The sequence below is a fragment of the Madurella fahalii genome (genome assembly GCF_045866475.1).
Source record: "Madurella fahalii IFM 68171 DNA, scaffold_4, whole genome shotgun sequence".
Lineage (NCBI taxonomy): Eukaryota > Fungi > Ascomycota > Sordariomycetes > Sordariales > Madurella > Madurella fahalii.
The window spans coordinates 3,663,821-3,687,256 of NW_027263974.1; the positions used below are offsets into that span (position 1 = coordinate 3,663,821).

At 55.6% G+C, this 23,436-nt stretch overlaps 7 protein-coding genes and 1 non-coding gene across 8 annotated transcripts; 4 read left to right on the forward strand and 4 right to left on the reverse strand.

Moving 5' to 3' along the window:
- Window positions 1-398: 398 nt before the first annotated feature.
- MFIFM68171_08067 (Zinc-ribbon domain-containing protein) lies at window positions 399-962 on the forward strand (the record flags this gene model as incomplete). Its single annotated transcript, XM_071063487.1, has 1 exon — window positions 399-962. One exon carries the CDS (start codon window positions 399-401, stop codon window positions 960-962), a length of 564 nt encoding a protein of 187 aa, XP_070919588.1.
- Window positions 963-1,890: 928 nt separating this feature from the next.
- On the forward strand, window positions 1,891-1,961 carry MFIFM68171_t111. The gene has a single exon. It is a non-coding gene; the product is annotated as a tRNA-Gly (tRNA).
- Window positions 1,962-2,233: 272 nt separating this feature from the next.
- Window positions 2,234-3,208, reverse strand: MFIFM68171_08068 (NAD(P)-binding domain-containing protein; the record flags this gene model as incomplete). The annotated part of the gene is made up of 1 exon (XM_071063488.1): window positions 2,234-3,208. The coding sequence occupies one exon, from the start codon at window positions 3,206-3,208 to the stop codon at window positions 2,234-2,236; it is 975 nt and encodes a 324-aa protein (XP_070919589.1).
- A 620-nt stretch (window positions 3,209-3,828) lies between these two features.
- On the reverse strand, window positions 3,829-6,717 carry MFIFM68171_08069 (Thioesterase domain; the record flags this gene model as incomplete). Its single annotated transcript, XM_071063489.1, has 1 exon — window positions 3,829-6,717. The coding sequence occupies one exon, from the start codon at window positions 6,715-6,717 to the stop codon at window positions 3,829-3,831; it is 2,889 nt and encodes a 962-aa protein (XP_070919590.1).
- Window positions 6,718-8,935: 2,218 nt separating this feature from the next.
- On the reverse strand, window positions 8,936-11,616 carry MFIFM68171_08070 (uncharacterized protein; the record flags this gene model as incomplete). The annotated part of the gene is made up of 3 exons (XM_071063490.1): window positions 8,936-9,216; window positions 9,288-9,510; window positions 9,694-11,616. 3 exons carry the CDS (start codon window positions 11,614-11,616, stop codon window positions 8,936-8,938), a joined length of 2,427 nt encoding a protein of 808 aa, XP_070919591.1.
- Window positions 11,617-13,469: 1,853 nt separating this feature from the next.
- On the forward strand, window positions 13,470-14,426 carry MFIFM68171_08071 (INO80 complex subunit B-like conserved region domain-containing protein; the record flags this gene model as incomplete). Its single annotated transcript, XM_071063491.1, has 1 exon — window positions 13,470-14,426. The coding sequence occupies one exon, from the start codon at window positions 13,470-13,472 to the stop codon at window positions 14,424-14,426; it is 957 nt and encodes a 318-aa protein (XP_070919592.1).
- Window positions 14,427-14,991: 565 nt separating this feature from the next.
- MFIFM68171_08072 (Cytochrome c oxidase assembly protein COX20, mitochondrial) lies at window positions 14,992-15,552 on the reverse strand (the record flags this gene model as incomplete). The annotated part of the gene is made up of 1 exon (XM_071063492.1): window positions 14,992-15,552. The coding sequence occupies one exon, from the start codon at window positions 15,550-15,552 to the stop codon at window positions 14,992-14,994; it is 561 nt and encodes a 186-aa protein (XP_070919593.1).
- Window positions 15,553-16,264: 712 nt separating this feature from the next.
- POL2 (DNA polymerase epsilon catalytic subunit) lies at window positions 16,265-23,189 on the forward strand (the record flags this gene model as incomplete). The annotated part of the gene is made up of 3 exons (XM_071063493.1): window positions 16,265-16,884; window positions 16,939-17,084; window positions 17,134-23,189. The coding sequence occupies 3 exons, from the start codon at window positions 16,265-16,267 to the stop codon at window positions 23,187-23,189; spliced, it is 6,822 nt and encodes a 2,273-aa protein (XP_070919594.1).
- Window positions 23,190-23,436: the final 247 nt, after the last annotated feature.

Below are 23,436 nucleotides of genomic sequence, written 5' to 3' on the forward strand. Positions count from 1 at the left end.
GAGTGCTTATCACTGCCCGACGTAGGACAGACAAGATTGCCGTCTGACTGGACAACCAATCAATCAGCCAGCTTGCAAGGCATGTGGCTATGCCGGGGGAATGTTACCCGACCGCAGAGTAAGCGGCAGATCCTCGCAATGCGAACCTTGGAGAGCAGTCAGCTAGGCTTATTTTGGGAGATTTGGGCTGAGCGCTGAGACAGGTGCCATAAGATTCAATCCCATCCTCACCCATCAACGCAACGGGCGTGCTCTCCTTGATTTTTGTCTTCTCCTTGTTCAATTCTCTGCTGAGGGGAAACCCGACATTTCGGCTTCCAATTTTCTTTCTCCGTCCACGCTTCTTGCCGTTTATATACTCGATATCTGAGGATTTTCTCCTTTTTCCCAACAAAAACATGTCTTACCAAATGACGAGCGGCCCAAACATGACACACCCATACCCGCCACCCGCAACCGCCATCGCTAGTCCACCGCGTAGCCGATTTTCGAAATGGTGGCCGATATCCTTCTTCTTAGCGGCCGTCCTCTTCTTCATCATCGGCGGAGGCCTGCTCGGAGGGTGGACAGCCCACGCCTACGACTGTGTGGACAGCAGCTATTATTCCTCCTGCAGCAGCGTGGGCAACCTTGGCATGTGGTACGGCGCTGTCGCCTGCTTCGCCATAGGCGGAATCTGCAAGCTGGTCGCCTGGATCCTGTTCATCGTCTGGTGCGTGAAGCGCAGCGCTCGTGAGGCAAGGTCCATCGCGTATACCTACCAGCCTCTGGCGTATGCGAACGCGCCAATCGCTCCCACCGCTGCCGCACCGACTTATCAGAACGCTCCGCCTTATCAGAACGCCCATGTCCTGACTCCGGCTCGTTCAAAAGAACCGATGGAGATGGGGACGAGATATTGTGGCCAATGCGGCACGGGGGTCACGACACCATTCTGTCCGCACTGCGGTATCCAAGTGTGAGGGTTTAAGGGGTGTCATACTGCTGTGTGATGATTGCCCCTTTCCAGCACCTGAATGCTGGGAAATCGTTAGGATGAGGTGTAAGGGGGTTTGGGCCCATTCACCTGGTCTACATTGGATAAACACGGGTCTGCTGCATACGGGTAATACCAGTCTAGTTGCTGGGCTTGGGGGGCACTTGGGTTATAGAGGCGTTTTCTAACTCGCGGCCGAAGGAAGATGCCGGCCATTTGTTGAGGAATTGGCGATGATGGGTGCTCTTCCTGCTTTTTTTTATTTTATTTTTATATATATATCCAAAAGTATTTTAGGAGCTGTGTATGTCCTCCGAGGTGCCGTCGTTTTCAGTTTTCTCATTTATTACTAGTAACTACGTAATTTGTATGGCTAGAATCCGAAACCTAGAGATAGTCGGACAGATCGTTAGATAATACGGCAAGATTGGCTCACTACGGATGGAATAAGCCGAACGAACCTCCCGATTTAGATTTGCTCTTACTAGTGAGTTGGTGGGAACTGTCCCCAGATGACAGGGTCCCTCTGATCAGAGGGCCACACTGAAGTTACTGGGATGACGCTCTGGGGTCGTCCTGGCCATTGCTCCTTAGATAGTGTTGCATCTCTGGCTCTTCATTCTTCCGGCGAGGTGGCTGAGCTGGGGCGGGGCTTGTGCACCTGAATTGCCTCCGCCGGCGTGAGTTTTGTCTAACGACTTATTTTGCATCTTCTAAGTGAGTCGACAGACACAAGCGGCACCTCAGTCCAGCAAACCTGAGAATCCCCGACAAATGTGGCTTAGACTGCTCAAACTTGAATCCACGCGCCCGCCAAAACAGCAGCCAAAAACCATGGTATATGTTATCTGGGGGAAATTGGAAAAGAGATGATAAACTAGAAATACGGGGAATCCACTACCCAATCATACGAAGCGTCAGTGGTTTAGTGGTAAAATCCATCGTTGCCATCGATGGGCCCCGCGTTCGATTCGCGGCTGACGCATGACTTTTCTCTTTTTTTCTTTCATGCTTCGGATCACCGTCCTAAATAGAATGTTCAAATAATTACTTCTTTTATATAGTCCCTTTGTGTCTTATTTCAGCACCGTCCATGAGTACCCATGTTGAGATATGGAATGTGATTTTTCAATATTAAAGTTCTTGCTGTCTTGGGTCCTTCAACGATCCGGCTGAGGTTAAAACCGTACCCAGAGAGTCATCTGAAACCCTTCCTCCCCTCCCCCTGCCCCCTTTTCTACACTAGCAATAAGTTCGTCACACCCGACCCTTCAAAGGCACCAACCCAAACGTCTCCCAAAACTCCCTCACATCATAGCATCTCCCCAACGTCTCCATCCTCCTCGGCAACGCACGCACCCCTTCCTCCGCCATCAGCTCCCACACCCACCTCGCCTGCTCGCTCGGCTCCCCGCCCGCTCCCCCCTCGTCATCCTCCGCCCACCCCGCCAACAACGCCCACCAGTCATACACGAACCCGTCCGTGAGCATCCACCGCTGCCCCTTCCCGGCCCGCTCCCACTTGCCGTCCTCGGCCTGGACGACCGCCGCGATGGCCCGCGCCACGTCCGTCCCGTGGATCAGGTGTATGCTGGTCTTCTGCCGGACCGCCTCCTTGCTGCCCGTCACGCGCCCCACCAGGTGCCGCGGGTGGCGCCGGCCGCCCCACAGCCCCGAGAGGTTCAGCACGCACCCGCCCAGGGCGAGCAGCTCGTCCTCGGCGATGGCGCGGGGGTCGGAGGTCTGGTAGGGGCTGTGCCGGGTGAACCAGGGGCTCTTATTCTTGTCGTTGTTGTCGTTGTCGTTGTCGTTGTCGTTGTCATTGTCATTGTTTCGGCTGCTGTGGGTGAGTGCGCCGGGTCGCTGCTGCCAAATGCCCGTGCTGCCGAGCTGGAGGAACCGGAACTGGTGGCTGCCGGCGGTTGTGGTGGCAGCGGCAGCCGCGGCGAGGTGCGTCTCGTGGTAGGTTTCGACGAGTAGCTTGCTTTGGCCCTTCCCGACCAGGGGGAAGGTGACGAGGACGTAGCGTGCGCGGGGCAGGGCGGCGATGGCGGAGCGCGTGTCTGGCTCCGGAGCGGCCGGGTCGAACTTGAAAGGGAGGGTGGGGACCCCGGCGACGGGGCGGCCTGATGTGGTTGTCGCTGCGAATGGGATATTGCGGGATTGGAGCAGGGGGATGAGGAACTCGGCCGTCCAGCCTGCACCGAGGATTAAGAGTGCGAGTTCTTCCATATTTGTTATCCGGTGTGTTGTTTTGTTTAGCGGGAATGGCAGATGAGACTATTATTTGGTTTGGTGGAATGACGGCTGGTTTGCGCTATGATGGTTTAAAATGTGGATATTATGGTACCTAATGTTTAGCTAGGTACTGTACCTTAATACTGACTGATTGGGCTGGAGGGTTCCATGCATGCTCAATCTTTTAACGGAAGAACCGGCAGAACAGTCATCTTGCCATTTTGCAGCTTCAATTTGGCCAGTCCTCCCAGGCATTCGTCTCCGATAATATGATGTGAGGTGCAACTGAACCCCATCTTGAACCATGCGTCGTCACTTGCTTCATCACTTGCTCCGGCCTCATCATCCTGACTCAAGGTTATCCTGTAATATCAGGGTTAGGGTTATTGAGGTAAATCATTCTTCCCAACTCTCAATGTTTTCACATTTCCACTGAACCCGGCGGTTTGCGGTTCAGAAATCGAGTGGCGGCTTGTCATTACTGACCATTCAGATTGATATACCGCGGCAGACTTTTCGTCAAATCTCGAAAAGACCACTAGGCTATATGAACAACTTTAATAGCACCTTGTCGTGTTACAAGCGGGTTCCCACCAGCAAGCCAAGTGCCAACCTTATACTCCCCTGGCCACCAAAGCCTCCCGCAATATCTCTGCGAACGTTTCAACATGATCCGGTCCAAGCATGGTGTAGTGTGTCCCACCTACATCATGGAATCTAGGTACTTCATGGCAAAACTCACTCCATCGGCTCAGATTCTTCTTCACCCACTCCTCGCGTGAGCCCGCGACTACCTTTGGCGGCTCAGCATGAAAGATATCAATGCTGGCTACCATTCCTGACGGTTCGTAGTCGACCGCCATGCTCTGCAGTCCGTACGCAACGTCGACCCACCTCACCAAAGCCTCCTCGCTCAACCCCAGCTCCCGCACCCGCTCGTTATCAGCAAGCGCTAGCACAGCCACGAATGCGTCTTCACGAGGCAAACCACGATACCTATCCGGTGGAGCGGCTTCCATTTCTATACACTGATTCACAGTGATTAGACCGAGAAACTGGCTCAGATTGAGCAAGCATATGTTCCAGCCCAGCTGCCGCATGCGGCTCTTGATGTGTGGGGGGAGGTTGAAGCTGCCGAGGAACTTGACCCCTTCCTCGCCAAGGCCTGCTATAGCCTCTAGTTTCTTGGCCATCTCAAACGCTAGCATCCCGCCGTAGCTGTATCCGGCAAGGACATAAGGGCCATGTGGCTGCCGGTTCTTGATGGCGGAGACGTACGTATCGACCGCCTCCGAGATGGAGGTAAAGGGGAGCTGGTTGGACTCGAAGCCTCGTGGCCGGAACGCATGCACGGGCCGGTCATCGCTACTCAAATGCTGAGCTAGGGCGACAAAGCCCAAGATTTCCCCGATGCCCGGGTGGACGAGCCAAAGGGGCGGCTTCGTGCCGCTTGAGCGGAGGGTGACGACTGGTTCGTACTCGAAGGCTTCTAGGACGGGACCGGTCGGTAAAGACCGATTGACAATGTTGTTCAAGGCTGCGGCGAGCAGCCGGACATTGTGCTCCTTCAGAAAGACGACGGCGGGCACCGAGATGCCCAGTTGGGTATCGACGCGATGTTTCAGTCTGATCACGTCCATGGAGGTGAAGCCCAACTCGAAGACTGGTGTCTCGACCCCAACCATGACGGGGTCTGGGAAGCCCATGATTTCCGCAAAGTCTGCCCGGAGGACGGCCTCGAATCCACTCAACTCTGCCTCAGACGTCGTCGATTGGCCCAACATAAAGCGAGAGACAGCTTCGCCGTGGTATGTGACGTCTTTATCGAATACGCCTGCCTCAAACAACCTCGTCATTTTAGACCCGGATATCTTGCCCAACGTTGTAACAGGCAGCAGAGAAAGGGACTCCTCGCTCACAGCAAAGATAACGGGCCGGTTCGCTGAGCTGACCATCATGCATGACTGTCTCGTTAGCCTGTCGACCGCAGCCATGTCTTCCCCTTTAGGTGGCCATGTCCTGGGAAGGTAAGCGACTGTGATCTGTTCCGTAGCAGCCCGAGCCGCCCTGGACGGAAAGCATACAACGCGAGTCGCACAGGTATCCCGGAGCGCCGCGTCCAGAGCCGCTTGTACATCGGCAGTCACAATCTTCACACCGTTAATGTTTATGACGTCCTTGGCGCGGCCCGTAAGACACAGGTTCCCCTCGTCGTCGAGGTTGGCTTGATCTCCTGTTCGGAACCAGCCGTCGGCTGTAAAAGCCTCGGATGTCGCCGCTGGGTTACGATAGTAACCGTCAAAAACAACAGCTCCACGCACCTCAAGGCGACCCGACTCCCCCGGTGCCACCGGCTGATCTGACGCGTCGCTCATGATGCGCATCTCTATTCCGGGCATGCAGCGCCCCAGAGATGCGACAACCCGGCCGTGGGCAATGTCCAGCTCTGGGCAGTTGACGTTGTAGATGGCGCCGGCGCATGTCTCGGTCATTCCAAACCCGGGCATGATAACGCTTTTTGTAGCGCCGTACCGTTCGAGCAGCGCCGCGGCCGCGGTGCAGGTTGGGACAGGGTTGGCCTCGCCGCCGGATACAACGGCGGCCAGGTGGGACAGATCCCACCGACGAGGCGCAGATGGCTTAGCGCCGTGATCTTCATCATATGCCGCGACTAGCTTGGCGAGGAAGAAGTTCGGGGCAAACGTTCGAGAGATCTTGTGCCGGCTAAGTAGCTCAAGGAATAAGAGCGGTGACGCGACAAGGTCTGCCGCATGAGCATGGACTTGGTCAGCGCCTAGCCAGAGAGCCTGCAGGTGGATTTCAACCAAACCCGCGACGTGATCTAAACCGATCCAGTTGAAGAAGGAGGCGTCGGGCGAGGGAGGGCGCACCGATGTCTTCCCGGACACGGAGGCCATGAGCTGCTTGTGTGACAGACACACTGCCTTGGCGTTTCCCGTGCTACCCGAGGTCAACATCAGGACAGCTGAAGTGTTGATTCCACGTCCCTTCGGCTTGCGAGAACGTCTCAAAGCCACTGCTTTTGGGCTGAGCAGAGATTCGACCGTGTAAAGTTCCAGGGTGTGGTCACCGCCCTCGAAGAGATGAAGGGAAGCGGCTCGAACAATGCAGATCGGGGATTCGAGAAGTTGTGAGAGTCCCTGAAGATGCTTCTCTCGATGTTCTCCAACATTACTCAAGGGCGATGAGAGGACTGGGATGCCATTTGCGAGGAGGACTGCCCAGAACCACAACACGGCATCCCAATGATCATCCAGATGAAGAATCACTGGGCGGCCTTCAGCGAAGCTAGCCAGACTTGAGAGTCGGACGCTTAACTTCTTGGACTCGTGGTATAACGCGTTGTAGGAGACTCGCTTTGGTGTTGAAGCGATGCTCCCAAGAGAGTAGAAAATCAGGTATCTCCCGGAGGAGAGCTCTGCCTGCAACCTGAGCACATCCTGAAGGCATTCCCACACCGGTTGATCTTGGGTTTGATTCATTTGGAAGTGACTTGCTCTGTAGACCGGTTACTCTTTTTCTGGCTATTGTGACAAAGAAGTCGGCAAGACTCTTGCGGCTACTTATCGACATCTCCCGTGGCGGCGGCACAAGAGTATAAGGAGACACCGGCGAGTATTTATAAACAATAATTAGCACCTTTGGCTGCATTCTCCAATATATAGAGAGTTATGAACACAGTTCTGCAAGATGGCCACTGCAGAAGCTGCATCATTTCTCTGAACCGCAACATTGATTGGATGGTATGTTGTATCACCCCGGGAAGAGACCTATTCAGCAGGCGGCTTAGTTATCACCCGCCCTCCAAGGTAACCTACCGCGGATGCTGCATCGTTCTCTGAATTACAACATTGATCGGATAGCATGTTGTATCCACCCAGGAAGAGATTTATTTAGCAGTCGGCTTAGCAATCACTACCCTCTAAAATAGCCACCGCTGGAAGCTGCATCATTCTCCGAGCTATAACTTTGGCTACTATATTGTCACCATGGGAAGAGATCCGGTCTGCAGTCCGCTTCCTATTACGGCTCTCCAAAGTGCTCACCGCGGATGCTGCATCATTACCCCAGCTGTAATGTTGATTGAACGTGCCATATCATGCCTGCAAGAGATTGAGTCAGCAGCCAACTTCGTTATCGCTGCTCTAGCCTATGACGTCTACTCACCCCTCGACATCCCGCGTCGTCAATCATCCTTACAGAGAAGTGTTTGGAATCCGAAAGCCTGATAGCTAGCTTAAGACCTTAACAAGGGTTCTGGTTTTGAAATTCGAGAGATTGTATCTTGACGGCCAGAACCGCAACTCCGGCGCATAAAAGAATAGAACATCAGGCAAACCTTGTAAAAGGCGAGCATTGATAGGGTACTGTGGTTTTAGTCCCTCGGATGTGTTTGATAAGGAATAAAGCTTCTAACAGATGTCTCCAACCCGGCAGTTATACATTGATGGGACAATTGGGGTTTATGCTGTGCTGTACATACTAACTGTAGGCGACTGAGGCCGCTTACCGACATGGCATTCGACCATTTAAAGTAGAGTAGGATAAGTGTCTTACGTGACTAAGCGCCCTATCGGTAACACACCTCTTCCCGCCGTGAGCAGAGGAATCCGCAGGGCTGGATATGGTTTGGGAGGAATCACGTAGTGTACGAAATGCATGCGAATGTGGATGGTACTGTACAACATCACAGGCCCTTTTCATTCTGGGGATGAGTGTCTTTTAGGGGGTAGACCAGCCCGTTGCCGGTTTGCGTAGGCTTGCAGATTTGACGGAGGATGCCTACTCGACGATCCACAGAATTGGGCAAATGGTAGGATGATTTCAAAGGACTGTTATCACCAGGGTCATTTCCTTTACTCGCACGCCTCGGGGGTTAGGGAAAGCCATGCTATTGTTAGTTTTGATTTGGACCTCTACAGGTAAATCACATGCCGCGGACAAGGCTCTCGTTGTGTAGGATGTGCTTGTATAACGGCGATTGTCCATTTCATTATAGAGAATTAGACCGGGCACCATCATGCCTGAGGGAATGTGGCAAAGGAAGCGGATTATAAACGATATTCCGCCGGGATGATGAGCCTTGTTGAACCCGACGGGATACCGGGGTGCGGCGGGGGGGTATTGGCTGAAATCGTCGAGGGTTGCCGTTGATGACGGAGAGGGAATGCTAGGGAGCAGTGGTTCGAATTCAACCATTGATGAGGGAACTTGAGTGTGCGGGAGCATCGGTTTGAATGGATTTTCTATTATCGGCTGCTGGAAGCAAATTGGGCGCAGAGTGGTAGCTCAAGAGGGAGCCCCATACCGAGAGCCGCAAGGATATTGATGTCTGCCTACTGGTTCACCAAGTCTAAGAAAAGCGGGACACATGGGGTCCAGGCATTCTACGTTATATAAATAGGAACCGTTGAAAGTATGTCTGACGGCGAGGCCAGGTCTTGCTCTACGTTGGCGATGCAGTATTGCGGTCGCCGTCGCACTCGGGCGGGCTTAGCCGCAACTCCGAAGAAGGCAATAAAGCGAACACGCTAGCTCTCACTTCACAGCGGTCACCTGAGTCAAATGAGACGGACACATGCGTACAACGTATTTTTTTGGGGACTCTCAAGTACGTTAGATGAAAGCTGTTTTGCAAAATTCCCGGCTGTCACCGACAACTCCCGGCAAGTAGGAACCTGCACTACAGCCATCCAACCATCAAATTGGGGAGAAGTTGGATGGTTTCCAGTCGAACCAGGTGGCCATTCTTCGTCCAAACGTCCTCAGCATCACGGGGAAGATTGTAGAGTCGGGATGTGGCTTGTGGAACGTGATACTGCCGCTCCCATCCGTCGCGTGGAAGGTCACCGCCGAGCCCGCCCCTTCGGTGGGGATAAACCCGGCATCTTCCATCGCCGCCACAAACTTGGGCCATCTCTGCTTTGCTTGCGCCATCTCTGCTTTGCTTGCGCCTCCTGACGATTGGAAGCCCCGAGCATCTGCATGACAATGTTGTATGAGTCCCGTGGGAGCGCCTTCGTCCCCTGTATGTTGCCGGGTGCGGAGTCACCATCGGCCTCTTCTTTCCCGACTGTGTGGGCGGGCTCGAGGGCGTCGCTGGTGGTAGATGGCTCGTTTGTTGGGCTGGTTTGACTCATCATCATCTCGTCCCACAGTGAGAGAGACTTCACCCCACGCTCCAGGTCTATTGCAGGTAGCGGGTCCCTCAGCTGCCCCTGGAACGAGGAGCTTCCCCCAGCCGGGGCGCGGGGCTGGACCGTGGCCTTCGTCTCCTGGGTTTTGTGTGATGCTGGTTCCGCCGGCAACTTGCCTTTACCCTCGCTCGGTGGGCTTGTCTCCCGTGAGTTGGTGGTTGTGTCGGGGAATAAATTTTCAATATGCCGCTTTACATGATGTCCAGGTAACTTAGACTTCCTGAACATGCCTTTGAGTGCTGCTGATAAGGTATCCTATACCGCTATCAATGCGGCACACTGGGACTTGTGCTTCGCATCTGGTTCGTTCGACATTGAGTCGACGGTTGCATCCTCGACTGTAGCAAAGATCTTCTTCAAAAGCATCGCCGCTTTTCTCGAGAGCCTATCGGTATCTACCGCTTTCCATGCCTTCTGAAACTCTTCAATCTTGAGCCTCTCGTTTTCAATCAAACCGGGATTTGCGGGGCTGTGGTCGTCGAGCACACAACTATTGTGACCGCGGTAGCGGTCAAGGGCAGTGAGAATGTCATTGAGGCTTGATATATCCGTGATTCGCTTTAGCAATCGCGAGCTCACCCGTGACTTGGCTTTCTCGTTCGCGGCGAGGTAAGTCTGCAAGAAGTCTAGGGATATCGAGAGCGGCAGTGTGGCGTCCCTTCCCTCATCGTAGCCCATTGTGGTCAGGACCCAGAAGAGAGGATCGGTAGTCCTGAAGTCGACATGATACTCGAGATTGAGGAGACTTGGATCCAGCCCAGGTTCGTGAGAGAGGCTTCCGTACAGTTGGACGAGTTGTGTCACCAGTTGCTGAGTGCATGCTTCCTTCATGAAGACAAGGAGCACGTCAAGTTCTTCGCGCTTGTGCTGTTCGGAGCGGCCGACTCCACCTCCCCCTCCTCCTGCGGAAATGATGGCAGCATAGCAGTCGGCCGCCCTCTGTGCGCGACTTAGGACTTCGTCCCACCAGAGCTTGTTAAGGAGCGGCTGAACCAAGACGGTTTGTGACAGAAACGCCCAAACTCCCTCGTCGTCGAGAACGTCTCGCGCAAACGTTTTCTCGACCTCTGACACGAGATGATGTACATACTCGGCATCACTCTGAACAAGCTTGAGCTCATCCGACGCGGCCTTGTCCCGAGTGAGAATCATGTCTCGGAGTTGTGCCAAGGTCAGGGGCATCGGGTCTGTGAAGGTCGACTTGGGAGGCGAGACAATACCCGTATTTCCTCCACCGAAACTTGTAAAATTGTTGTTGACAAGGTTCGTCCAAGTTGAGAGCGCTTGGCCGACGTTCGGATTCGATTGACCGACGGTGTGTGTCTTGGCATGCTTCTCTGCCCGCTGGCGGATCTCGGCGAGTAGGTCATTGACTACTCCCAGCAGAATTTGTGATATGCGATGGCCGGCTGTGAGGATGTAGAGTCCCGCATTGAGCCCGAAATCTTCGTGACTGTGTACCCGTGCCTTGTCCCATTCCACTAGCTGGCCAAACTCATCGTCGGTGAGCCTGATGGCATGCCGGTTGTAATATCTTCCCAACACGCCGTATGTCAGGGCCAGGTCAGCCTGTTGATAATCAAACATGACCCACTGGGCGGGATGGCAAGATGTGCGGTGCTTCAAGAGTGCCAGAAAGTTAAGGGGAGACTCGGACAGGGTGCTGATGTCCAGCCATGGGGTGAGCCAAGTGTCGAGGTATCCGCCCGCGGTTTTCCGTGTCGTTTCCAGCTCTTTTGTATTGTCTCTGGCCGGCACCAGCGCCCGGATTCCGTGTTTGTCTGGGTGAAGTGACGAGAGTGACTCGAGGAGTGTCCGGCGCCTTTCCCTTGACCTCTTTCGCCACCGGATCGCGATGGCATCTGCGTGGCTGGAGAGGGCTTGCTGCAGTGCCGTGTGGTTCTCTGAGATCCCTCGGACGAGCGACTCGACCACGTCTTTGGCGGCTTCATTGCTCAGTCGCCGCGCGACGGGGAAATACTGGCGACTGCATGTCTTACAGTTTTCCGCACAGCTGTACGGAGGGGACGGCGGCGATTGTGGATTTATCTCGTCTCCCCTGATACCCCAGGGCGGGATGACTTCGACAGTTGACGCGTCCACGACTAAATGAGGTCGGTGTTTGAGCGCGATCAACGCCGTGGCAGTCTGACGCTCATCAAGATGGGTCATTCTGCTTGCCATGGTGGATTACGTAGTGGTTTTCCTCCGGTAAGCGTCGGAGGGTGCTCTGGGGACGGATGTCTGGTGTGTCTTCTTACTCTGATGTATGGGTATCTTTGCCGGTCAAACAACGTTATGGTTCGGTACCACGGAGAACATGGGTAGAATGATGGAAAGAAAGTTGTGGAGGGATAAAATTCTTTAAAGGATATTTATAACTGTTCTTATGGTAAGAGAATGGAAAGAGTGGGTAGTTGCACTATGGCGGAAATCGGTGAATGGGCAGGCCAGCGGGCAAAGGTTAGTGGGTAGGGGGCAACGTGCTCTCGAGGGCAGCCCATTTCCACCCAGTAACGCCGCGCATTATCTGATATGGAGGGAGATACCCAAGGATACCGTCATATGAGAGACCCGGCAGCTCCACGCGCTCGTAACATTGGAAATGGTAAAGACATTTCAGGGGCATTCTTGACTATGGTAAAAAGAAGGAGAAGATGATCTACTTCGAAACGATAGTGAAGCTCTTGAATGAACAGTCTGTTCGAACTGACGCTCTGGAGACAGAGGCGGCCAGTCTGCTACGTGTGATGGTCTTCTTTATATGCTACTGACTATTATCCGGCCTTAATTATGTTCCCGTGTTTGCTCCTGACCAGTAACTGTGTTGATAAGTCGACCCGGGGCCCAGCCGAACACCGAAATGTCATTCGCGGACAAACAAGGGGCCAGACAGCTCAACTTTACGGCGTCACTGCCCAAACCGTGTTGAAAACAGCAAGCTGGCTTACAATCGATGATGGCCTGTGTTGGGCAGATCTTTGTATTTCGCATTCACACATTGACACATTGACTAATTAACCGTGACGCCCTACCTTGCGGTAGTGGTGAGAGCCCGGGCTCTGACCCGGGGCGTTCGAGGCCTCCGCGGACTCACACAAATCTGGACCTCAATCGATCGCCCGCCAAACATTACCTGCACTCTCCGGCTGCTGATATTTGCTAGACCCGTGTACTGTAATGAGCGACATGGTTGCCATGACTTATCAAACTCTTTTATGACAGATGCCGGTTCTGGCACACTACTCCCACCCTCTCCCACCCCCCACAAAAAAAGTAAATAAATAAAAATAAAAGAATAAAATAGATCGGCGTTAAGAACCTTCGGGCTGGAAGTGACTGTACCTAATAGCCAAGAGGCCGTGACTGTCACCACGTGTTTGCTCTGAAGCTTGGAAGTGCAAGACGTGGGCTGGGTCAGCCCGGGCCAACGCCATCTTGGGCTCCCGACGAAGGCCTTGCCGATGATATGGCACGGCCCAATGCTTCAAAATGCGTGTGTTGACACGGCAGGTCCGCCAGCCCACGTGGCTGCGCGGCTGACGTATCGCCGCGCCAGGCCCCGAGGCGACATCCATTGGGCCTTGCTGCCCGTGAACAGGAGGAGAGGTCGAGGTTCGCAAGCCTGATCGGGTGAAGTCGCACGAGCGGGGCATCTGACGTGTGAAGATAGCGGGGCGGCTTGCCCCTGGCTTGGCCCGCTGATAGGCCCTTGTCCAGGCCCTTGTCCAGGCGCTCTGCTACCCATGGACGCAACCGACAGGCGCCGGCCCGTAACTGGCATTCTATTGTCAACGACGGAGGCCACGGAGGGTGTTTGGCAAATTGCAACGTCGCCAGCGATACCCGCCACATTTCGAGCTTCTCCCTCTCGCTCACAACTATTTCATCGTCCCGTCCTCGTTTGGCCGAGGATGCATTGCAACTGAATCAAGTGCACCGGCAACCGCAGCAACGTCAGCCCTACAGCCTCGCCGGGGCGCGGATCCAACACCGAATCAACAGCTGCCAAACACCATCAGCGGCCCATTGCAGTCATGGCCGAGTCGCCGTTCACAACACCCAAGCGGAAGCGCAGCCAGATGCTCAGCGATGGCATACCCATGCTAAACACCACGACGCAATTCACCTTTGACCTTCATTCCACCGTCGACGATGGCAATTCGAGTCCACGCTCGAGGGTCGCACACAGGTTCCGGGGTCTCGCCCTGAGTGGCGGGGGTGGGGGCGGTGGAGATGGCAGATGCTCACCACCGCCAGAACTGAGCACGGCTAGCGACGAATCGGAGGATGGATCACGCAAACGGAGAAGAGTACCAGAGGTCGACATGACCGATGTTGATGGATCGTCGGTGACCGGAAGCCCGGCGGATCCGGTCGAGGAGAAGACACAGCACACACAATCCCTCCCTACACAATCTAGTACAACGGAGGCGAGCTCAAGCACACGGCAACACTCGCCCAAGTCAATTAGGTTTGCTCTTGATGTCGCCATCGTGGGGTGTTCCGAGACGGCAGTCGATTCAGCAGCGACCGAGGACCCCCTCTCCCGGCAAAAGTCACCGGACCGCAACAAACCCCGCAACCGCGCGTCCGTCGCCAAACGAGCGGGAACGCCTCCCCTCACCCCGCGGCCCAAAGCCGCCTCCGACGTCAGTCATCAACCGGCCATTGCGGACCCGCTCCGCGCGTCACTGACCTGGCACGACGACGAGATCACCATCTATGACCCAGACGACAGCGACGACGATGGCACAGGCATCAACGGCATTGGGTTCAAGCCGACCCCCGCCATTGCCTATGCCCGCACTGTGCGGCGCAAGCAGCAGCTGGCCGAGTACAGGAAGAGGGAGGAGCGCGAGGCGAGGGCCAAGAGGAGTCAGCGGCGGAGGGGGAGTCCCGCGCCGGGGCTGGTGGAGATTAAGGGAAAGGCGAAAATGGAGCGGAGGAGGGTGAGGTTTCTGGAGAGTGCGGCCGAGTTGATTGGGGTTTGAATCATGATTTACTGTTTATGAGAGATGACATATTTCCAACGCAAGGAGTAATTTAGGGGTTTGGTTCGGATGATGCTCCAGGGGTCTGGTTGGACACGGGGCCGGATACGGTTGGGGATGGCGTTTTGTGGAAGGGCGTTCTAGCGGACAAAGGGAGAGCAAGCGGATGGAAATGCTTTCGATTTGCTTGGTATTGGACGGGGTCGGGCAAGATAATGGCTCACACCAGAGATATTTGCGCCGGATTTGATGAGCAATACGGCCGTCGCGGTCTTCACCACACTTCCCTTTGTCAGTAATACAGCAGTTTGCCAGACAATACTCCTTCGCAGGAGCGACGAGCCTAATTCAACACGGGACAATGGCAAAACATCCAACCCCGTCCCACAACTCGCACGGCGCTGACGCAGCCGTAATGACCGCCACACCCAATATCCCACAACCCAGATCTACTTGCACACACACACACACACACACACACACGGTCGTACTGTAAAATCCTTATTCATACAGCCCCTTTCCCAGCAACTAACCCACCAACCCAATCTATCCCCCACCCGGATTGTCACCAAAACCTCCACCACCCCTTGCTCCTCCTTTGCCTCTCCTCCTCCTCCACCCTCGCCCTCTCCTTCTCCTCCCTCGCCTTCCTCTCCGCCTCCTCCTTGGCCCTCTGCGCCGCCTGCTGCCGCCCGTACACCTCCACCACCCGCCGCACCTTCTCGCGCTCCTGCCGCCGCCGGAACTGGCAGTACTCGTACTGCGCCACCGCCGCCAGCGCCCCCGTGCCCACCGCCCAGTTGGCCGCCCGCGGCACCGGCAGCCCCATGATCCACCGGAGCGCCCCGGCCACGGCCCCCGCCCCGATCCCCGTGAGCAAGCCCGTGCGGGAGCAGGGCGCCTGGTGGACGGTGAGGAAGTCGGAGGGCTTGATGGATTGGACCGCCTCGGTTATGGTTGCGCGGTGGTGGGGGGGTTGGGGCGGTTGTGGTGCCGGTGGTTGTTGTTGTTGCTGTTGGGATTGGAATTGGGTCTGGGTTTGGGCTTGCGAGGGTGCGTCTTGGAGCCATGTTCGAGTGGCGTCCGCAGCGGGTTCTTGGTCCCGCGGAGGGGGTATTATGGTCATGGCAGAGTGCAGAGACCTGGTTGCTATTATTGGGGAGAGGGCGGTCCCGCGGGCGGCGGAAGGAGACTGTTGGAGGGGGTGGGAGTGTTCTGAGCGGGCTGTTGGCTGCTCCGGGGTAGGCTGGCGGGTGTGCTGAACCAACTCGGGTTCTGGATGTATATGTGTTAGCAGTCACTCTTAGTATTCGTCATGGCGCGCTAAGAGAGGAAGATATGTTACCTGAACAGAAGTGTAAAGAAGCTGTTCCCGAGCTTGGCTTGAGATGGAGAGCTCCAAATTCACCCTGCGGTTCAAGGTGGGCCGAGCTTCAAGAGAAAATAAGTGGGGCGAGAGATAAGACCGGGTTAGGGTTACGGTAAGTAAACAGAAGAGCCCTGTCCAATGCCCCGCCAAATCGCGTCGCGGAGGAAAGACGCGGTTGGGCGCGTCTCCGGGCCAAGCGAGTTTAATGGGTTTTGCCAACTCAGAAGCAGACCCCAGCACCACACCAATTCACACCAGCTTTGGGACTCGCAGCTATCCTAGATTGTCCCGACTCTCAATGTCGTCGATTACATGAGAGAGCCTTGTATTTACAACATCCACATCGCCTGCCTCTTTTCAGCAGCTTGGCGCGGCAGCGACACGATCTTTTGTATCCCAAGTTCCAGGAAATCACCCGAATTGGATCCCCTGTTGAGTTTGCGGGCAACGCTGGTCCCACTTGGCGACGATGTCAAACACGTCCCTTCGGCGGCCGCAGAAAGGCTACCGCCGCGGCGGCAAGGTCGCCTACCATGGCACCCGGACACGAACGTTCGCTGCTTCATCCAGCGCGCGGGGCGAGGCGACCTCGATAGACGAGAAATGGGAGCGGACAGCGCTCGCGCACCAGATCGACGAGAACATGGGCTTCGCGCGCTATGACGCAGGCCGGAAGCGCGAAGGCTGGCTCGTCAATGCCCAGCCGACCTCAATCGACGACCCCCGGGTGCCCGGCGGCGGCGGCAGGGCCGCTCTGGACTGCTACTTCATCGAGGAGGACGGGTCGACGTTCAAGGCAACCGTCGAGTATGAACCATATTTCCTCATTGCCTGCCGGAAGGGCCACGAGGGTGAGGTGGAAGAGTGGTGCAAGAGAGTCCCGGGCGACGGCGTGATCAAGTCGATCAAGCGGGTTGAAAAGGAGGATCTCAAGATGCCGAACCACCTGTTGGGATACCGACGGACGTTCCTCGAGCTGAGATTTCACAACGTACAGGATTTGTTGGCGGCTAGGAGAGATATCATGCCGATAGCCGAGAAGAATAAGAAGGGCATGGACGCGATGGATACATACGCCGAGGTCGCAACGTGAGTGTTTTGGGCCCCTTTCATCGACGAGGAATTTCTGACCCAAGAGCGCAGTGTGAACGGCAACTTTGATCTGTTTGATAACGATTCACGAACTGACGAACGACAACATAATGCCTCTTTTGCCGAGGCGAGCGATTTCATTGTTGATATCCGGGAATACGACGTCCCATACCACGTTAGAGTAATGATAGACCTGGGTAGGTCTAGAGGCCCGACATTGGAAAATGCATAGCTAACACCAGGCAGACATTCGTGTGGGTAATTGGTATTTTGTTGAGGCCAAAAATGGAGTCACGACCGTCATACGCAACGAGGAGCGGCTGGCCCCAGCGGACCCCGTCGTTATGGCATTCGATATTGAGACGTGCAAGGCACCCCTGAAGTTTCCCGACCCTGCTGTCGACCAGATCATGATGATGTCGTACATGATAGATGGCCAGGGGTTTTTGATCACCAACCGCGAAATCGTATCTGAAGACATTGCCGACTTCGATTACACCCCCAAGCCCGAATACCCAGGGCCGTTTATGATCTTCAACGAGCCCGATGAAAAGGCCGTCTTGGAACGGTTCTTCCTCCATATCAAGGAGGCTCGACCTACTGTCATCGCCACATACAACGGTGACTTCTTCGATTGGCCATTTGTCGAGGCCCGTGCCAGCGTAAACGGTATCGACATGTACCACGAAATTGGGTGGAAAAAGGATAGTGAAGACCAGTACAAGTGCAACTACAGCGTGCACATGGACTGCTTCCACTGGGTCAACCGTGACAGTTACCTGCCGCAGGGTAGTCGAGGTCTCAAGGCCGTCACGGTCGCGAAGCTCGGATACGACCCTGATGAACTCGATCCGGAACTCATGACACCCTACGCAAGCGAGCGGCCACAGACTCTGGCAGAGTACTCAGTCTCCGATGCGGTTGCTACGTACTACCTATACATGAAATACGTTCACCCTTTCATCTTCTCGCTGTGCACAATTTTACCTCTCGGTCCGGACGACACCCTACGGAAGGGCACAGGAACGCTCTGTGAGATGCTCTTGATGGTGCAGGCTTACCAGAAGGACATTGTACTGCCGAACAAGCACATCGCACCAAGAGAGTCCTTCTGGGAGGGGCATCTTCTGGATTCCGAGACGTACGTGGGTGGCCACGTAGAGAGTATCGAAGCCGGTGTCTTTCGGTCCGATATCCCAGTGAACTTTGCCGTTGACCCCGGGGCCGTCGATGAACTGCTGCGCGACTTAGACGCAGCCTTGACTTTCAGCATCACAGTGGAAGAGAAGAAGTCAATGGACGATATCACCAACTACGACGAGGTCAAGAAGCAGATCGCCGATAGGCTCGTCAACCTCAAAGAGACGCCCAACCGCAGCGAACGCCCGCTGATTTACCATCTCGACGTCGCGTCCATGTACCCTAACATCATGACAACAAACCGACTGCAGCCGGATTCGATGATCTCTGAGTCAGACTGTGCAGCGTGCGACTTCAACCGCCCAGGGAAGACGTGCGACAGGAGACTGCCCTGGGCTTGGAGAGGAGAGTACCTCCCCGCAAAACGCGACGAGTACAACATGATCCGGCATGCCTTGGAAAACGAAAAGTTCCCGGGAAAAGGGGTCAACAGTCCGATGCGCTCGTTTCAAGAGCTGAGCCTTGATGAGCAAGCCAGCCTCACCAGGAAGAGACTGCAGATGTACTCCCAGAAAGTTTATCACAAGATCCGCGATTCCACCACCATCGTCCGGGAAGCTATCATCTGTCAGCGAGAGAACCCTTTCTACATCAACACTGTGCGCGACTTCCGAGACCGTCGGTACGATTACAAGGGCAAGGCCAAAGTCTGGAAAGGGAAGACTGAGGCTCTGAAGAGCTCGGGCGCCGCTGCGTCGGATATCGAAAATGCCAAGAAGATGATCGTACTCTTCGACTCACTGCAGCTGGCTCACAAAGTCATCTTGAACTCGTTCTACGGCTACGTCATGCGAAAAGGGTCGCGGTGGTACTCCATGGAAATGGCGGGCGTGACCTGTCTGACGGGAGCAACCATCATCCAGCTGGCCAGATCGCTGGTCGAGCGACTCGGCCGGCCCCTTGAGCTTGACACGGATGGTATTTGGTGCATGTTGCCAGCCACGTTCCCAGAGAACTTTGCCTTCAAGCTCAAGAACGGCAAGAAACTGGCAATCTCGTACCCCTGTGTCATGTTGAACCACTTGGTCCACGCCAAATTCACCAACCACCAGTACCAAACCCTGGTGGACCCCAAGACGTTCAAGTACGAAACGCACAGCGACAACTCCATCTTCTTCGAAGTCGATGGTCCGTACAGGGCCATGATCCTGCCCACGTCCAAGGAGGAGGACAAAAACCTGAAGAAGAGATATGCCGTGTTCAATGACGATGGCAGCCTTGCTGAGCTGAAGGGTTTCGAGGTCAAGAGAAGAGGTGAGCTCAAGCTCATCAAAATATTCCAGCAGCAGATCTTCAAGTTCTTCCTGGAGGGCACCACCTTGGCAGAGTGCTACTCTGCTGTAGCGAAGGTTGCAAACAGATGGCTGGACGTCCTCCACAACAAGGGCTCGACCCTGGCCGATGAGGAGCTCATGGAGCTCATTTCCGAGAACCGCAGCATGACCAAGACTCTGGAAGAATATGCGGGGCAGAAGTCAACCTCCATCACAACTGCCAAACGTCTAGCCGACTTCCTCGGTGAGGGGATGGTCAAGGACAAGGGTCTGAATTGCAAGTTCATCATCTGTGCCAAGCCAAAGAACGCCCCGGTCACGGAACGCGCTGTCCCCGTCGCCATTTTCTCAGCAGAAGAGGAAACGAAACGTATGTATCTTAAAAAATGGTTAAAGGAAGAGCCCGCAGACACGGATCCAAGAGCGCTACTCGACTGGGATTACTATATCGAGCGTCTTGGGTCGGTGATCCAGAAACTCATCACCATCCCGGCCGCACTGCAGAAGGTGCGCAACCCGGTGCCGCGTGTACCGCATCCGGACTGGCTGCAGCGCCGAATCAACATCAAGGACGACAAGATGAAGCAGAAGAAGCTGACAGATCTCTTTGGGCCTACGACAAAGGGAGGCCCGCTTGAAGAGATCACTCATTCCAACGCCAGCAATCGGCTTGGTGATGTGGAAGACATTGGGCAGCTCCTCAAACCGAAAACCGTCAGTTCCGCCATCACGGCCTCTCAAAAGGTGTCAGCGGCGCAGAAACGGAAGTCTCCCGAGCCAGCGGCTGAGAGTCAAGATCCGTTTGCTGCTCTCCCGAAAAAGATGCCGTCCCCGAGCGAGGACTACCCAGCTTTCTTGGAGTACCAAAAGCAGAAGTGGAAGCTGCAAAAACAGGCACGAGCACGCCGGCGCCATCTCTTCGGCGACAGGCGCGGAAATATCCAAAGCAACATCCAGCAGACGTTCCGGAACCAAGCCGAGATGACCTTCAGAAATACCTGGCAGGTGCTTCAGCTCAGAGCCACGGACAGCCCCGGAATCGTCCTTGCTTATGTGCTCATCGACTCGAAGATCCACACTGTCAAGATCAACGTGCCCCGTCAGGTCTTCCTCAACCTCAAGAGTAAAGAACTACCAGACATTGAGATTGATGGATGCCACGTGGAGCAGGTTAACCATACGCTTCCCAACGGACATTCATCAGTGCATCTGTTCAAGCTCACTGTGCCCGAGGAGATATACTTTGCCGAGGCGGAGAAATTCTCGTTGCTCTTCAACCATCCCAGTGTTGAAGGGGTTTATGAGAAGCAGCTTCCGCTGAATCTCCGAGCGCTCCTGCAGCTCGGTAACCGTTGCACCATCGATGAGAGCCAGCCCGGTGTGCTCGGCAAAGGGCTCGATCACGGCTTCGATCTTGTTACGTTGACGAAACCAGCAAAACCCGGGCCGTACCTCGAAGGCGCTCGGATGGCGTACATCTACCTCTCCCACATCAGCGCGGGCGACCGCCAAATCTTTGGCGTGTTCTCCACCACGGGCAATCAAGCCCACATCATCATTCAGCAAAAGAACAAAGACGGCGGCCAAGACCTGCCGAATATCTCCAAGCTGTACTCGGATTTCTTCGCCCGTAGGAACAGCGAGGCGCCCGCCGACTCCAACTGGCAGGAGTGCTTCCCGTACCAAGAGAAGCTGAGCTTCAAGATCACCCAGGTCACGACGCGCCGGAAAGCACATCTCGAAGTTGGCGACATTGTCAAGAAGATGAAGAAGGAGGAATCAGGACCTACCATGATGGTAATCCAGTCTTCTCAGCGCAATCTTCTTGTGCATGATATCCCCATCTTGGGTGAATTCCCGGTTATGCCGCTGAGGTACGACCAAGCCGACAGCTCTTTGCCGCCTCTGGGATGGCAGACCGTGGTTGCTCGTCGTTTGGTGAACCATTACCTGAGCTTGGGCTCCTGGATCACACACTTGACTGCCTTGGCCAAGTACGGCGATGTTCCATTGTGCAATTTGGAACGCGATGATCCTCGCTTCCTCATCGATGTAGCATATGCCCGCCGCCTGCAAGCCAACAACGTTGTCCTGTGGTGGTCGCCCAGCCCGCGGCCCGACCATGCAGGCTATGAGAAGGACGATGTAATAGGGCCGCTTGACCAGGTCCAGATGCCGTCGGTTAACAACCCAGGCACCTATGCCTCTGTCTGTGTCGACCTCGAGGTTCGGAACCTTGCCATCAACACCATCCTGACATCTTCACTCATCAACGAGCTCGAGGGCGCCGATAGCATCTCGTTCAACCCGGCATCTGACGGCGCATCGGATGGAAACGAGGTCTTGTACTCGGAGAATGCCTTTGCCAATGCCGGAGTACAAGTCTTACGAGAAATGGTCAAGTCATGGTGGGCCGAAGCCTGCAAGGGTTCGACGATGGCCGACGTCATGGTTCAGCACCTGGTCCGCTGGGTCGAGTCACCGGCATCGTGCCTGTATGATCGGGCGCTGCACTACTATGTACAGATGATGGGCCGCAAAGCTCTTCTGCAGCTCATGGCGGACTTCCGCCGGGTCGGATCACAGGTGATCTACGCCAGCGCAAACCGCCTGCTCTTGCAAACAACCAAGTCCGAGGTCGGCAACGCCTATGCCTACGCGCAGTACATCCTCAAGAGCATCAAGGGGAAGCCCCTCTTCCACTTCATCGACCTCGAGATCAAGGAGTACTGGGACTATCTCGTGTGGTATGACGAGTTCAACTACGGTGGCAAGGCGTGTCAAGAGGTGGTCGAGAAGGACGAGCAAGACCTCCAACTGATCATGCACTGGCAAATGGCGACGTTCCTCCCCGTCCGGCTGCAGCCAACCTTCCGAGACTGGGTAGTCGAGTTCATCGAGCTCATGCACAGCATCAAGCGGCCAGCAACAGGGAGCGATCCCACCGCAACGCCTAGACTCACCCAGCTCCCCATACGAAATGGCAACGCCGGTCTGGCCGAAGACGCCCCGGGCCAGATCATCCTCGGCAAGGCGTTCGAAAAGCCGCTCAAAAAAGAAATCGCCAATCTCATCAACACCCAGAAGCGAGAACTCCTCCACCCGGAGCTGGCAGGCGACTACACCTTCCCTTCCCTCCCCGGTTCCCACCTCCCTCACCTTCTCCCCGGCAGCAAACGCGGCACCGGCGGCAGCAGCACCACCCGCCCCTCGGCCAACCCCGTCCTCGAGCTCGTCAAATCGCTCATGCAGGTCCTCTCGCTCGACAAGAACATCACCCTGGAAGCCCGCCTGCTCCGCAAGGAGCTCCTCGCCATGTTCGAGGTGCGCGAGTTCAGCAAGGAGGGCGCCTTCCAGAACCCGTCCGAGAGCCTGCGCATCGCCCAGCTGAGCTGCGACAACTGCACCGCGGCGCGGGACCTGGACCTCTGCCGCGACGAGGACCTGCTGCCCCCATCTGCATCCTCTGCCGCCGCCGCCGCCGCCGCGGGCGGCGACGAGAACCTCGCTTCCGCCTCCTCGTCGTCGTGGAGCTGGAAGTGCCTCGACTGCGGCGCCGAGCACGACCGCAACGCCGTCGAGGAGCGCCTGCTCGCCGAGGTGGAGGCGCTCGTGGCCGAGTGGGCCACGCAGGACCTCAAGTGCGCGCGCTGCGGCGCGCTGCGCGTCAACGAGTTCATGGAGCACTGCACCTGCAGCGGGGCGTGGGCCGAGAGCGTCGGGCGCGCCGAGGCGATGCGGCGGCTGCGCGTGTACCGGGGCGTGGCGAGGTTCTACGGGCTCCGGATGCTGGGGGACGTGGTGGAGGGCGTGTTTGACGGGCTGTGAGAGCCCGGTCCGCGTGGAAAGGAGGCGGAGTTGGGCATGCGTGCGGTTGGAGATAGAGCAACCCTGACGCTGCGAAGAAGAAGGAGAAAAAAAAAAAAAAGAAGAAGAAGAAGAAGAAGAAGAAGAAGAAAGAGGCGGAGAGAAGTCAGGATTGGGCGGCGTTATGGTTTGTTTGCATAGCATGATAATACACTCACCTTCAAATTCTGGGTGCTCTTGATGCGGCTCCTAGTGATTTGTTGGCATT